The sequence below is a fragment of the Muscardinus avellanarius genome (genome assembly GCF_963383645.1).
Source record: "Muscardinus avellanarius genome assembly, chromosome: 21".
NCBI classification, from domain to species: Eukaryota; Metazoa; Chordata; class Mammalia; order Rodentia; family Gliridae; genus Muscardinus; species Muscardinus avellanarius.
In genome coordinates, this window is record NC_137807.1 from 22,164,774 (window position 1) to 22,180,467 (window position 15,694).

At 56.7% G+C, this 15,694-nt stretch overlaps 2 protein-coding genes across 2 annotated transcripts in view; one reads left to right on the forward strand and one right to left on the reverse strand.

Annotated features, from left to right (window-relative positions):
• Window positions 1–656: 656 nt before the first annotated feature.
• FICD (FIC domain protein adenylyltransferase) lies at window positions 657–3,566 on the forward strand (the record flags this gene model as incomplete). The annotated part of the gene is made up of 2 exons (XM_080717444.1): window positions 657–957; window positions 2,491–3,566. The coding sequence occupies 2 exons, from the start codon at window positions 657–659 to the stop codon at window positions 3,564–3,566; spliced, it is 1,377 nt and encodes a 458-aa protein (XP_080573570.1).
• A 3,628-nt stretch (window positions 3,567–7,194) lies between these two features.
• Window positions 7,195–15,694, reverse strand: part of SART3 (spliceosome associated factor 3, U4/U6 recycling protein) — a gene marked incomplete at both ends in the record, with an annotated part of 33,176 nt that continues 24,676 nt past the window's right edge. The window contains 7 exons of the mRNA XM_080717807.1: window positions 7,195–7,357; window positions 7,928–8,118; window positions 9,196–9,348; window positions 9,972–10,426; window positions 12,781–12,946; window positions 14,046–14,122; window positions 15,414–15,526. Of these exons, the coding sequence (XP_080573933.1) occupies window positions 7,195–7,357; window positions 7,928–8,118; window positions 9,196–9,348; window positions 9,972–10,426; window positions 12,781–12,946; window positions 14,046–14,122; window positions 15,414–15,526 (1,318 nt within the window). The remainder of the gene's footprint in view (window positions 7,358–7,927; window positions 8,119–9,195; window positions 9,349–9,971; window positions 10,427–12,780; window positions 12,947–14,045; window positions 14,123–15,413; window positions 15,527–15,694) is intronic.

Below are 15,694 nucleotides of genomic sequence, written 5' to 3' on the forward strand. Positions count from 1 at the left end.
CTGGGCATTGTAGGTGAGGATGAGGACAGGAAGAAGTGGCCACCTTTGTGGTAGTAAATTGGGCCACCAGCCGATCGTGCTTATCAGAGAAGGCCTCAGGACCGCCATGGCCAATCTTGTCTGCGTGTACGTCCCAGACGCCGGGTGCTGAGAGGCCACAGAGATGTGGGGTGAAGGGGGGTGCCCTTTAGAGCTCGCTGTGGGGTCCTGAGTTCAGGCACTGAGACCGTCTCTTTCTGAGTGACTGTGGATGGGAGACTTCACCTCTGTGACTCTCCACTTCCTCACCTGGACAGTGGGCTGAATGCGTCAGCTCCTTGGGTTGCTGTTGGAAGATTGCAGAAGATAGTATGCCCAGGGTGCTTAGCGCAGGGCCTGGTACATAGTATGTGCTCCATAAATGTGAGGCAGACCCAGGACTTTTCGGTCTCACTGTCCTGGAGAAGGCCTTAGGCACCCCTGGCTGGCTGTTCCCACAGTGAGCACCATGTTCTCCTCCGCCCCCTGGTCCCTAACAAGTTAGGTGGGCGTCTCCAAGACTGTCTCCAGAACCGGTCCACCACGTGCCTCATCGCCCATAACTCTCAGTTCTTTGCAGATCCCACTCTCCCTCCGCCGACTGTGGACATGCGCACGGGGCCCACCCCTGGGTCCAGATGACACTCATGCCCATGGCTTCAGTGATGGCAGTGACCGAACCGAAATGGGCCTCAGTGTGGAGCCGCTTCCTGTGGGTGACGCTGCTGAGCATGGCGCTGGGGTCGCTGCTGGCCCTGCTGCTGCCGCTGGGGGCTGTGGAAGAACAGTGCTTGGCTGTGCTCAAAGGCTTCTACCTGCTCAGGAGCAAACTGGACAAGGCACAGCATGCCGTCAGCAAGTGCAGCAGTCCGTCCACAGAGCTCAGCGTCACCTCCGAGGACGCGGGGCTGCTTGTGGTCAAGACCAGAGCATCTCCAGGTAGGACGGACTGTCTCTCCACAGTGCTCGTTAACTGAACAGATACTTATAGACATTTATAGACTGCCACTGTGTCCTGTGTGCAGGGCCTAGGGGTATTAGGGTGAACAAGTTAGCCCTGAGCTCTCTGCCTAGACAAGCTGACAGGCAACTGAGATAGTACCGCTTCTGAGGAAGCACAGAGGGCCAGAGGAGCGCGCCTGGAAGCCCCCTGCAGGAGGTAGCACCTGAGCCAATCCAGTGGTGAGTGGGCAGAGACCAGGGATAAGAGAACCTGCGGACACTTGAGGGACTCAGAGTTGATTGTGTGTAGCTGATGTTTGATGTCAAGACAAGGCTGGGAACAGAGGGCCCGTGCAGAGCACTGCTCCCCCGTCCTGCGGGGTCCTGGATGTGTGTGCACTGGGACATCATCCCTGCCTCAGCCACCAGATGCCAGCAGCACACGCACCCGCTAGCTGCGGTGGCCGCACTGCCTGCAGACACTGCCAGTGTTCCCTGGAGTGCAAAACTCAACACTGGGTTAAAAGAAAAGTAGCACAGGGATGGGTGAGGCTCCAGTAGGGGAGCCGTTAACACCCCAGCCCTGAGGCAGGGGCAAGGACCCACATCACAGCTCAGTGAGCTGGAGGCCGCCTGTCAGGTGACCTAGGACAGAAGCACAGCAGAGAAAGCCCAGGCGAAAGGCGGGGAGAAAAGGAGCCTGTTATGGTTAGAAATCAGATGTCCCTTGAAGAGGTCATGTATTAATATTCAGAGTCGCCAGGCATGGTGGCGCACGCTAGTAATCTCCGTGCTTGGGAGGCAGAGACAGGAAGATCGCGCTGGCTTAAGAGACCCTGTTTCCAAATAAAAGTATAAAAATAGGTCTGGGAGTGTAGCCCGGAAGTAGAAGGGTTTCCAGGAACTGCAGTACCACCAAAATAAAAACTAAATATTAAGAGTCGATGTGACTGAGTGATGAGGGTTACTGCCATCGGTGGATACAGCCTTGTAGTGGATCTACTGGGTGGTGACCTGGTCGAGTGGGTGTGGCCTTGGGAACTGCTGTGTCTCTGGATCCCCTCGCTCGCTCGCTCTCTTAATTCTGGCCTCCGTGATGTGAGAGCAGAGCCCTTGCTCTCCCTGTCTCTGCTTCCTGCTGCCGTACCCTGAGCTCCACAGACCTGGCCTCACGGGGACTAAACCCCAGAATCTCCAAAAACTGTGAGCAAATAATTCTTCCTTTAAGTCGTGTGGTCAGTTATTTGGGGTTATGGCAGTGAGACTGTTGACGGAGACAGCCTCGCTGGCACCGTCCAGTGTGTGAAGCATGGCTTAGCCTGTGTAGACGACAACCGGCATCCCACCCACAGGACTATGGGTACAGGGGTAACAGGCACGATGAACGCAAAGACCATGGCTGGGACCAGTGCCTGAGGCTGGGGCCGCGGGCTGATCCTAGTTCCCCTGAGAGGCATGCCCAGGGCCGGCTTCCCCAGGTAGCCTCTGCAGCCTGCCCTTCCTGACCAGGTCTCTTTGGCTCTCCTCCAGCAGGTAGGCAGGAAGCCAAAGCAGCTTTGAACCAAGCCCTGGAGATGAAGCGCCAGGGCAAGCGAGAAAAGGCCCACAAGCTCTTCCTGCACGCCCTCAAGATGGACCCGGAGTTTGCGGATGCGCTCACCGAGTTCGGCATCTTCTCGGAGGAGGAGAAGGACATCATCCAGGCAGATTACTTGTACACCAGGGCTCTGACCATCTCGCCCTTCCACGAGAAGGCGCTAGTCAGCCGGGACCGGACGCTGCCGCTGGTGGAAGAGATTGACCAGAGGTACTTCAGCATCATCGACAGCAAAGTGAAGAAGGTCATGTCCATCCCCAAGGGCAGCTCGGCGCTGCGCAGGGTCATGGAGGAGACGTACTACCACCACATCTACCACACGGTCGCCATCGAGGGCAACACCCTGACCCTCTCGGAGATCAGGCACATCCTGGAGACGCGCTACGCCGTGCCGGGGAAGAGCCTGGAGGAGCAGAACGAGGTCATCGGCATGCACGCGGCCATGAAGTACGTCAACACCACCCTGGTCTCTCGCGTAGGGTCAGTCACCGTCAGCGACGTGCTGGAGATCCACCGGCGGGTGCTGGGCTACGTGGATCCCGTGGAAGCCGGCAGGTTCCGGACCACCCAGGTCCTCGTCGGACACCACATCCCTCCGCCTCCTCGGGACGTAGAAAAGCACATGCAGGAGTTCCTCCAGTGGCTCAACTCCGAGGATGCCATGAGCCTGCACCCGGTTGAGTTTGCGGCCCTGGCCCATTACAAACTCGTCTACATTCACCCCTTCGTCGACGGCAACGGGAGGACCTCACGCCTGCTCATGAACCTCATCCTGATGCAGGCGGGCTACCCCCCCATCACCATCCGCAAGGAGCAGAGGTCCGAGTACTACCACGTGCTGGAGGTGGCCAACGAGGGCGACGTGCGGCCCTTCATCCGCTTCATCGCCAAGTGCACCGAGACCACCCTGGACACCCTGCTTTTTGCCACCACCGAGTACTCGGTGGCCTTGCCGGAAGCCAAACCCAACCGCTCTGGCTTCAAGGAGACGCTTCCTGTGAAGCCCTGACCCTGTCTCTTCTCCTTGGCAGCAAGGGAAGCCAGGGGGGCTGGGGAGATCAAAGACACTTAGCATTTCCAGAAACCTAGTTCTCTCCAAAAGCAACTGCTTTGACCTTCAAATGCTTTTTGTTGTTTAAAAAAGAAAAAAGTATCTAAATTATTAAGCCTTGTCCCTGTAAGATAATTTATAATTCAGAGATTATTTATTTTTCTTCTTTTGAGCAAGCTAGCAGTGGTGTTTGGTGACCGCTCTTTGAGTGGCGGTCCCAGCACCCGTGAGGGGCAGCGATGTCCCCGTGCTGTGGAGCGGAATTTGCACTAGGGTCGAGGAGGAGCGCCTGAGGAAGCCGAGCCATAGGAGGCGGGAGTCCAGGTCTTCCTCTGAAGCCGGCCACGAGAGGTCCTGTGACTTTAACTGGGAGGTCAGCGCTCCTGGGGAGAACCAGTCCTAATTCTGAGAAATGCCTGAAGGCTGCTTCCTCCGGGTTTTGCTTCCCTACCAAGAGATCAGTGTGGCGGCTTTTATTGGTAGAACAAGCTTTGGACATACGAGATGCATAAAGGCGTTTCTAGTTAGATGCCTTGCTCGGCTCTCTGAGCCATAGTTCATTTGCAAACCTGAGTGCCAGAGGCTATTTTTCATACTGAGACTATTTTTCTAATTAAGGAGAGGATGGGCAGCTTGGTTTTGTGTATCGTTTCTCCTGTACTAAATTTGTAGCAAGGTTTTGCTGTTTTGTTTTTGTTTTCTGGTACTAGGGACTGAGTGTACCTTCAAACTACACACCTTCAGCACTTTTTTTTTTTTTTTTAGATTTTGAAACAGGGTCTCACCAAGTTGCTGAGGCTGGCTTTGAACCTGCATTCCTCTTGTCTCAGCCTCCCAAGTTCTGGGATTACAGGTATGCGCCACCACGCCCAGCTCAGATGTCTTTTAGTCCCAAGGCTGTCTGGACCTGTCACTCAACTGCACCACACCGCAGAGGGGCCCTGTGGTCAGTGTCATAATGGATCTGAGAAGGCTGCCACATCCACCCAAGTGAGCACTAATGATGGCTGAAGTCATATCAGGGGCACACCTGACCACGGCCAGGATGTGTCCCTGTGGAGTCGTGTCCACTTTCTGGCCTGGCCCTCACCTCGAGGGGCCCTTGTACTGCCCAGCGTCCCCTCGGGGAGGCAGAGTGCCTGGGTGGCCTTATTTTTCTAGCCACTTGTAAAGTGACAGTGTCACATACAGTATGGGCTGTTTCCAAGCTGTCATCTTAATGGAAGGAGAATCTTCTCTCTCAATCGTCTAAGGCACAAGTGCCAATTTGACTGCTGCTATCTAGAGTCAGCACGGCCAGGAATCAGTAGGTCCCTTTCGCGGGGACGGAGCCTCGACCTCTCGCCCCGTACCGCAAGGACGGTGCGTGGACACAGCGCCTCTCACTCGGGAGGATTCAGTTCCTCAGCCACCAGGTCACTGCGCGGATGGAGCGAGGTGTTTATAGTTATCTGCTTGTGTAAATGACACATTCAGAAAAGTTTTCTCTGAAAGGTTAGAGAAATAAACAGCTGTATGAAATGGCTCCAAGTGAGAGCTCTTAAGCCTTAAAGGGCGCTTCCACGCGCATGTGCCGCCGTAAAGGAACCTGGCTGTTGCTTTGCTTTCCTAAGCACACCACGGAGGCCTACCAAGAGTGCGTGCTTTGTTCTTTAGTGGGAGAATTTGCACTTTAGCTTCATGTGGAAAATATTATTTTAACAAATTACTGGTTCTAATAAAGTATTTTATTACATAAATTTTGAGACTCTGCTTCCTTATTCATGAGGCGTTTCTGTTCATTATGGAGGGGGGAACGCTAAACCCACCCTCCTCTGCGTTCTAGGGAAACAGATCCAAGATGGCAACATCAACAGGTAAGCTAAACAGAACGTTCGCCGCCTACTTGAAAGACGGGAGGGGTTACTGGTGGTTTTTACTAAGATTCAGATGCTTTTTCATGTTCTTTTTTTAACCATCGGTCCTTGATTTTCTGTGGAAAATAACCCCCCATTTCTAGACCATCAACACCCACCTTGAATAGGTCCTGCCTGAGTCTGCACTGCAGCCTAAGCCCAGGAGCCTGAAGTCAGGTTGAGAACAGCTGAGCGAGCAGCCAGCGCCTGTGAGGTGGCAGCAAGGGCCCGGGACTAGCCAAGGGGGACACACCCAGTCTTCCCGGTCAGGCCTCCCAGCGAGCCAATGCACTCTGCCCTCCAAGGGCACCCAGGAGGAAGCGGGCGGGCTCCCACCGCCCCGCTGGAGCTTATGCAGAGGGCAGTGCCTACAATGTACTTTTGTGCAAAGCAGGACAGAAACCTACATTTCAAACTTACAAGGCTTGTCAACCAAAGATCATTTGCAGGGAGAGAAAATGACATTTATTAGAACACAGGAACTCTGAAACTCGGGTAGTTGGTGACATGAAGACATGACTGCTGGCACCTGCAAGGGTGTCGAGGAGTGTGCTGCCATCGGGCGCCTGTGACCACAGAGGAAGGAAGCGGGGTGGACAGGTGCAGGGGGCACAGGGTGCTGAGAGCCCCTGGTGGTTACTTCACGGCTCTACTTCCTCACTTGTTCCGAATTCACCATTTAAAAATGTATGGAAGCCTGGCACAGAAACTTAAATTCACAAAGCAAGTGAGCCAGGGGTGGATTTCCATTCATGTGAAAGGACTCCCTGTTTTTCTCCAAGGTGCCTTTAAAGGCAGCTTCCCCGCTGAACCGGCGGTGCTGCCTCGAGGCAAAGCCGAAGGAGGCTGAGGTGAGGTGTCGGGCTGCACAGACTCAGGCTCAAAGCTGAAGAGGCATCACTGCGGAAGAACGGCAATCAAGTGACACGAGGCTGTGAGTTACAAAAGTTCTATTTACACTTCTATTAGGTAAGGTGCACCCAATTCAAAACACCCATTTGTGAGCACACTTCTGAGTACCTTTGGACAAGACATTTTCAAGAAAACTTCAGTTTAATAAACAAAGCTAAAGAGGGAGAACTTAAGTTTGTGCTTGACATGGTATTTAAACAAAAAGCCATAGGGCCGAAACGCAGTGTTTTAAACAAAGAACACGAGTCGCTTGGCAAAGAACATGGTCTACACAGAACTCCCAAATGAAACAAACGTCACGACAAATAATCTGCTCTTAGGAAACGTAAAACAGCTGACATGTCATTTACAAATACACCGTAGAAAAACAGCCCTCCTGAACAAACGCCCGGCAAATGTTTTCTGCGTGACATCCGTCCCTCCCCCTTACTAAAACAGGCGGTTCTGGTGAGTCGCCAGTGTCTGCTATTTCTTCTTTTAAAAATTAAGTGAGGGAGGGCCACATGTGCTGTGCGGGGTGAGACATCTTACAAAGGGGCCGGGGAGGCCCAAGCATCGGGACAAGCGGGTCTCGCCGGGTCTCACCATGCTCCAGCCGCCGGGGGACGCTCACCTCCCACGCCCTCAATGTGAGGGAGCACTGGGCGCCTTCGCTGGGAGCACAATGCTCGCCCTGTCCGCCTCGCCGCAGCAGTCTGGGGCTCACGGTGCCGCCTGAGTGGAGGGGGGTCTGCCTGGCCAGGGTACGTAAGGCATTTCCTGACTCTCCCAGGTCCCGTTCACTTTCTCAGAAGCAACTTGGCAAAGTCAGCATTGGACATCTTGGGCGCCTCCGCGGCGGCGGCGGGACTCGGAGTGGGGCCGTTCTCGGCCTGAGCTGCGGCACTCGGGCGGTGCAGGGCGCGAGGCAGCAGGGAGAGCTGGGTCCTTCCCTTCCCTCGCCTGCAAGAGCAAACACTGAATGAACCTTTCCACACAAGGGTTTGGGGTCCCTGATGTCACTGTGAAAAATAAGCCCAGGTAGTTTTAAATTTCCCAAAGTTGGGATAAAAAACTGAAAAGAGGGACAATAAGACAGGCCCCATGTCCTTAATTCTGCTAGAAGTGTGCAGCCCTTCAACAAGCTGCTTGGGTCCCACTCGGCCAGGACCAGCCCCATGCAACAGAGGGCGGACAAAAATGGCCACCACCCTCAGACCCCACCTCGTCTCACTGCCGTCCCCCTCCCAAGAGGGGCGCACAGCTTTCCTAGCGATCACAGCTACAGCTAGAGACAGCAGGCAAAGGGGACTTTAAAATAGGAACTTCCTTAAGAAACCTGACTTTACATGCAAGGTGAGTGCAACGGGAACACGCAGGCGCCGCCTCGTGGGCGGCAGAGCCAGTGGGCCTGAGCAGCAGAGTCTGGCTCCTCTTCCTAACTCACTGCTGGCAGGAAGCTACCCAGCCCTCGCCAGCCCCACAGGCAGGGCTGGCCAGCACAGACGCGGCCAGCCTCACACCGACACTTACGCTCCGTACATCTGCCGGGGCACCATGGGGCTGGCCGGGCCCTTCCTGGCCTCGGGCCTCTCGGGGGCTTTCCTCTGGGGGGGATTACTGATGGCCACTTTGATGACGTTCCCCTTCACGGTCATGCCGTCCATCTTCATCACGGCCTGTGAGGCCTGGGATTCGTTCTCATACTCCACGTAGGCCAGGCCCTGAAAGGAGAGGCCCAGAGCCAGGTCAGAGCGGGACCCAGGATGCAGCGCCCACACGCGGTGGAGAAGCACGGCCTCCCCAGCGCCTCCTCCACGGGGGCCAGTTTAGGTGCCGGCCCACTCTGCCTCGCTCTGGCTGTGACTGATCTTAAAGTCACAATACCTGTCCGGTTCAGCACACCTGGTGCTTACTCCAGAATGTCAGGAGATAAGACTGATCCCTGTAAGACTGATCCAGCAAAAAACAAGGATGGACGCAGAGCAGCCAGGGCCCTGATCTCTGTCCCTTTGGCCCCTCCCTTACTCTACATTCTTCAACCTTCCATCAACCTGGACGAGGTGGGTTTTAAAAAGAATCCAAAATCATGCTCACAGCACTACTCAAATTGTAGTGCCGTGCACTACTCAATTGCAGTGGCACTGAGACAGAGGCAGAAAGATCACCGAGCCCAGGAATTCAAGACCAGCCTGGGCAATGTAGCCAAGCCACCTCAAAATACAAACATGTACCTTATGAGTATACGGTGCAGAGAGACTAAGAGGACACGGAGGGGCGTGAGGCAGTGGAGGGGAGGGAGCAGAGTCAGGTGGAGAGCCGGAAGCCTGCCAGGAGCCCAGCATGGAGCCTGGGCCGCGCTGAGGACCACAGCGAGGGCACCCTCAGCACCACACACCTCTGGCCGTGGTGCTGCGCCCACAGGAAGAGACCCATGCTGCGGGCGGGCCCTGTGACGCTGGAACTTGTCTTCCAAATGCTTTATGCATTTTTGATATATTTAGCTACATAAGAGTTATCTATCTGGCCTGGCATAATCAGTGTTTGGGAGGCTGAGACAAGAGACTGCAAATTGGAGGCCAGCCTCAACAACTTGGTGAGTCTCAGGAACTCAGCAAGATTCCGCTCCCAACAGTCCAAGTGGGCAGCTCGAAGGTAGCTCTTTGGGTCCAACCCCCAGCACCACAAAAACAAAAAACAGTGACCTGATCTGAGCACACGTGGCCAGGCATGTTTGTTTTCATTAAACTATCATGTGCTCTCGCCTCGGAGGACCGAGGCCCACACTGGCCAACACTGACCTTGGGCTTGCCGGCGCGGTTGGTGACCAGCCTGAGGTCCTTGACCGTGCCGTGTGCTTTGCAGATGTCCTCCAGCTCCTCTCTGGTGCAGGAAAAGGGCAGGCCTGAGATGAACAGCTTGTGTTTCTCCAGCGCGGTGCTATACCTGAACACCTGCAGGGAGAAGACAGGGAGATGGCGCCACGGTGGGGCCCGCCGCAGCCCCTACGAGGGGCACACATGGCCAGCGGTCCAAAGCAGGCCCTGGGCTCAGAGACACATGGGAGTGGGGGTGCAGAGGGGTACTGAGAGCTGAACTATACCCTCAGCCCTCTTTTTGTTTTAGAAACCGGTTCTTGCTAGGATACTGCCAGTCTCACTAAGTCGCCAAGGCTGGTCTTGAACCTGCGATCCTCCTGTCTCAGCCTCCCACGTACTAGGATTACAGGCAAGCCTCGCCATGCCCAGCTGGCTCTGAGACACTTGACAGTCTCCAGGGCGAGTCACGAAGTCTGCCCGGGCCTCGCTGCCCAGCAGCCAGCCACGCGCAGAACCGGGTGGAGCCCGGGCCGACGTGGGACACGCTGAGCCTCCTCCCGCCGGGTCACCCGGTGGGAAGCAGCCACCGCCCGGGCATTGTGGCGACTCCCACGTCGCGTCACATGGTGAGGCTCAGGAGTCTCGGGTCCCTGGCGCGCTCAGTCCTACGTGGCACGAGGGCTCCGTCTAAGTGGCCAGTGCGAGCACCGACCTCACGTCAAAGGCCTTCTCTGACCATTCTGTGACCATTAGCATACCTTAAAATCTGGGTTTTTGCTCTTATCCACACAGGGGGAAACGAACATCGGCCTCCCTTCCACACTCCTCCGGTCCAGCGCCAGCGCCTGGAGGGCGGACTTCTCTTCTTGAAATTCCACGTAGCAGTAGCCTCGGAAATCCCCCCGGTTGCTGAAGACGGGCCGGATCTGTACCACCTCCCCGCAGGCCTCAAAAAGCGGCCTGAGCGTGGCCTCCGGCTCCGCCATGCCGTAGGGCAGGTTGCTGACGAACACCGTGACGCCGTCCTTGCTGCTGTCGTGGGGCACCTTGGGCAGGTCCCGCTTCAGGGAGACCGCCTTCTCCTTCTGCTTCGCTGGGGGGCCGGCGTCTACAGGCGCAGGCAACCCGGCAGGCCCAGTGTCCGCTTCCTGGCCCCACGGCGCTCCCGCCGGGGACACGCTGTTCTCCAGCCTTCTGCGTTTGGGAGGCTGCTCTGCGGGGTCAGGAAAGAAACAGCAAGTCAACCACGCGCCTCTCCGACTGCCCCTTCACATGGGTGTGTGGCGGGAGCCTTCTTCCCGCCATGACTGGCCAGTCGCGGCAGCCGCAGACACACGCATCTGTACCCATGCACCCCAGGAAGTCTCCCCAACCCTCCTGACCTGCCCATGACCTTCCGGGTCCGACCTACACTCCAGAAGTGGCCGTGACAAGTGGAGAGTAACCTAAACCCCTACTGCCCACACTGAGGGTACGCGAGGGCACAGCGCGCATGGGTGCGCGTGTGCGACTAGCCGGTCATGGCGGGAGGCGGCTGCCCTGTGCAGGGCATCCTCTCAATGGTCACAGCGAGCAGCCCGGGTGAGCCGTGGAAACCCACCGGGGAGGACAGACCTGCCCCACACCACACGTGGGACGCACCGGGGCCTGCCTGCTGCACCTCCCACGCCACAGGTCCTCTCCGATGCCTTTCACAGCCCAGACGGCCAGGGCGTGGGCCAGCCTCCTGCAAACAGGCCTCCCGGCGCAGCATGGGCCTGCAAGAGCTCCTGCGCTGAGCCCACTGGCCTGCCCCGCGGCCTCGGTGCCCCTGCCGGGCGTCCGAGCTCAAAGCCAGCCCGTGTGCCCCCTGCTCCAGCAGCACGGCCGTCCTCACCCCTGCCTCTCAAAGCCCCCGGCGTGGAGATGTCCTTGTGCCTTCTTTGCACTCCGCCAAACTCACCACATCTCCTACACCTGATTCCGCGCCATGGTGGTCCCGAGCCCCATCTGTCTTACCCGGCTCACCTGGGACCCTGAGGGCCAGAGGGCCACCCTCAGTCATTTCTCAAGGCCAACAAGGTATGCAAGGAAGGCTGGAGGCTCCCCAGGCCAACACTGCGCTAGGAAACAGAGCCCTTCAACGCTCCAGACAATTCCTCACCCAGACTGACATGAGGCAAATCCAGCCCAGCCCTGCCCACCACTGAAGCTACACTAGCTGATGGCATTCGTGGACACACCAGGGAGAAGGGGAGCGAGGTTCCCAAAGTCACAGCAGGGCCTGTAGCAGGGAGAAAATTAGAGCAACCCCTACGGTTCCAGCTGAAATGCAAAGGACAGCAAAGGCATGCTGGCACACGCCATGACCCCACTTCTGGGGAGGCTAAGACAGGAAGGTCACAGGTTCAAGGACAGCCTCGGCAAGCTGGGCATGGTGGCACATGCTTGTAATCCCAGTACTTGGGAGGCTGAAACAGGAGGATCGCAGGTTCACAGCTAGCCTCGGGTACTTAGTGAAGCCCTCTGCACCTTAGTGAGACCCTGTTTCAAAATAAGAGAATAAAGGAGTGTAGCTCAGAGGGAGAGTGCCCCTGGGCTCTATTCTGGTACCACACACACACAAGGCCAGCCTCAGCAAGTAGTGAGACTCTCATCAAACTAGCCAAGACCCTGTTTCAAAATTAATTAAGAATTAATTACTTTAAACAGGACTGGGTGTGGCTCAGAGAAAGACTGCCCCTGGGCTCAATCTCAGCTCCTGGCTTCCAGTGCCTCCGGCAAGGGTGGAAACACACTGCCCCTCTGGCTCTCGGAGGGGCTGGCAGCACCAGCTCCCTGCTGCGCCGCTCAGGGACCTGGAGACGGTGGCTCCCGAGTCCCAGGAGTACAGGGGACCCTGCGGCACCTCACGGCTGGAGGAAGGACGCGGCCCAGCACCAGGGACAGGCCAGTGAGCGCAAGGCCCGCGCAGGGAGCACTGCCGGCTGAACGGGCACGAGCAGCAAGGTGAAGAACACTACTAACAGATCAGAAGGGGAAGAGAAAAGGACCCACGATCCTACGCCACAGACCAATGCACAATTTGGAAGTGGATGAGAACAGGTTTCCACCTAACCTCAGAGCACCAGGTAAATGCTTAGTAATCACCAGGGGAAAGTAACCACAGTGAGCAGCCAGGCGGCCGCCGCCGCGGTCACATGGCCAGAGAGAGCATTTCCAGCAGAGGGGCAAAGAGAACCGCGCGCCGCCTGGTGCTGTGGCTCAGCAAGGAGAACCCAGCATCCAGTACTGCTCCTGCCAAAGACACGTGACCTCGCACAAGGGACGTTCTACAGAATGGCGGCCGAGACCGCAGGAGACCGAGAACCGTCCAGACTGAAGGGGACGCCGGCTGAGCTGACGCTCAGTCCTGCACTGGGTCCTTCCAGTCCACGGGAGCCAGGGCGCCGAGGGCAGGCGGCGAAAGACCCTGAGGGTTGTCCAAGGGCGGCAAGAGGCCGGCAGGCTGTGCTCCCGTGCCACTGCTTTTGAGTTTCTCTAAGTGCGAGATGTTTCCAAGTCAAACCTTTAAAGCTAGCTCTCTACCTGCTCCGTCCTGGCCCCACTCCTTCTCGCCCTCTCCGTCTGCTCTGGGTGCGTCTGCGCCTCTGGGCTTCTTCTTCTTCAAGGCTTTCTTCTCGGCCCGCACCCGCTTTCGCTGCTCGGCCTTCTCCTCTTCCTGCTGCACAAGAGCCGCTTCCTTCTCTGCAGCCTGGAGACAGAAGAGGCGCCGCTATGTGCCCTGGTCCAACCTCCTGCCTGGGTGCGAGGGGTGAGCAGGAGGGGAGGGCGGGAGCGCACCACCCATCTCGGCCCGGAGTTGGGCCCTACTGCGCAGGGGAGGGGAACGTGAAGAGCAGTGAGGGGCAGTGGCAGCACCGGGGGCACAGGGTGGTGTTGGGGCTTTTGTCTGTTTTTGTGTTTCCTGAGAGGGGGCAGTGAGCCGGTAGCGTGGGGAGGACCTGTGGCCCAGATGAACAGAAGCGGCCAGGAGAAGGGCCAGGGGCGCGCGCCCCGCTGTCCCCAGGTGTGCCCGCAGTCTGGACTCAACCCATCACACCGGGGCCCTAAGGGAGCCGGGCAGGCTCACCTTCCACTCTAAGACCAACTAAAGCTCCTTTTTATTCTCTTCTACCTAAATGTTAGGGCCCAAACTCTCCCATTAAATAAAAGAGCTATTATTCTTAATAGCTAAAATAGTTAAGTCTAAAAAAGCATGAATTTGAATACTGATTCAAGTAGTCCATAATTACTACTCAGTAAAACATAGAGCTTATGAAGACCTCCAAGGCTCAACAAGAAACACTCACACCTAGCAAGTCCAAAGAGCTGCGAGAGGTTCCACAGACGCAAACAAAGCACACAATTCCCAACAGCAAAATCATGGAGCCAACCCAGGTGTCCCGAGCAGATGAGCAGATTACAAAACGCGGGCTAAAGGCGCAGGGGAATTCTACTCAGCCATAAAGAACAAACGGCACTGTCTGAGGATCAGTGATGGGCCTGGGGACACGTTAGTGAGAGCAGCCGGTCACGGCAGCCAGGGTCCTCGGCTTTCCTCTCACGTGGGAGCCTGGGGCAGTCGGCTAAAAGAGGGACTTCGGATAACTGAGGGGGACCCCAGGGAGCAGCGGAGCGTGTGAGGGTCAGTGAAGGGCGCACTCTCACTGTGCGCCTACGCGTGTGAGATCACCATGCCAGCCTCGGCGTGAGGGAGGGGGAAGCGGCAGGGGGCCGTGGCGCGCTCCACCATGGCCCGAGACTGCCCTGCACCGACGAGAGTGTACCATAAAAGCCAGCAACACCGCTACCTTCATTCTCTGCTCATTCACGCGAGCCAGTCGGGTCTCAGTTTTCTGAACAGCTATGTCCCAGTCTTCTAGAGTACCTTGAATGAAAAACAAGCAAAACTCTCACTCCTTGGGTTTCCGGGGAACACAGTAACAAATCCTTCTTCCTTTCCCACACCTCCAGGTCTCTCCCTCACGACAGGCAGAGCTGGACGGCGGGCATCTCATTTTAAGAAAACGTCCCTCGTGTGGGCTTGATTTCTTACAGTCCCTGGTGTGTTTAAAGTGCACCTTTTCCTTCAGAAAAGAAAAATGAAAAAGCAGAACTTGGAGCCGGGCGTGGTGGTGCGCGCTTGTCATCCCAGTACATGGGAGGCCAAGACAGGAGGGTCACAGGTTCGCATCCAGCCTCGGCTACTGGGAGGCCCTCCACAACTTAGTGAGACCTTTCAGGCAAAGAATTAAAAAGTAGGGCTGCCGGGCATGGTGGCGCACGCTTGTAATCCCCGCGCTTGGGAGGCTGAGACAGGAGGATCGCATGGGTTCGAAGCCAGCCTCAGCTACTTAGTGAGGCTCTCAGCAACTTAGTGAGACCCTGTTTCCAAATCAAGTATAAAATAGGTCTGGGAGTATAGCCCGGAGGTAGAAAAGCCCCTGGGTTCCACCCCCAGTACCACAAAAAAAAAAAAAAAAAAAAAAAAAATATATATATATATATATATATATATATATATATATATATATATATACACATACACACACATATACAGTTGAGGGTGTAACTCAGAGATAGAATGCCTCTGGGTTCAATTCCCAGTACCGAAAAAAATTAAAAAGAAAGAGGAAAACCAGAATATGACCTTTTATGGGCTCTCAATGACAGACTATGAAAACACCCTTAATGCCAAGGGTACAAGGCTGACTTAAGACTGAAGGACGTTCAGAGCTACTCAAATATTGAGGTGTTTCTGTTGTGCTTTGGGGTCTGATCTCCAGGTCAGTTCTCATGGACACACCCACACTCCTCCCTGTTGGTTCTAGGTCTACACTGCAGGCCGAATCCACATGGGCAGCAGGCGGGGGTGGGGTGGAGAGGGGTGCTGAGCCCGCTGCCCACCATGCCCTTCCGCCCTGCACAGATGGGCTGGGAGCAGGGGCTCTCCCCTGGGGGTCTCCCAACGAGGGACATTTTGGTCGTCGGGTTTGGCTGGGGTGGGAAGCCCCAGTGGCATCTAACACTGGAAGCCAGGAGTGCAGCTAAATGCCCCAGGTGTGGGGAGAGCCCGCCACCGGCCTGGGCCGGTCCTCCCGCAGCCGCCTGCCCGCCCTCCCGCCCCGCTGTCCCATGGCACAGCGCCACAGGGGCTGCACATGACCAGTCGGTCCCACCTTCCGTCCTCTCCATGGCAAGCAGCACCTCGCAGACGTGCTCGGGGTAGTCGCTGGTGCACTGCACGGCGCGGTGCAGGGCCTTCCGGCAGTGCTGCGTGTCACCGTGCGCCCTAGGACAGAAGCCAACAGCTGCGGCCACGGGACAGGGCCAGGCCGGGGCTGCCCTCACAGGTGGGCTCTCAGCCTCCAGAATGACCACGCCACCCTTCCGGTCTCCACGGCCAGGCAGGGCTCCTGGGTATGCACCCGTACGCCGCCTGCCTCTAGCACCCACGGGG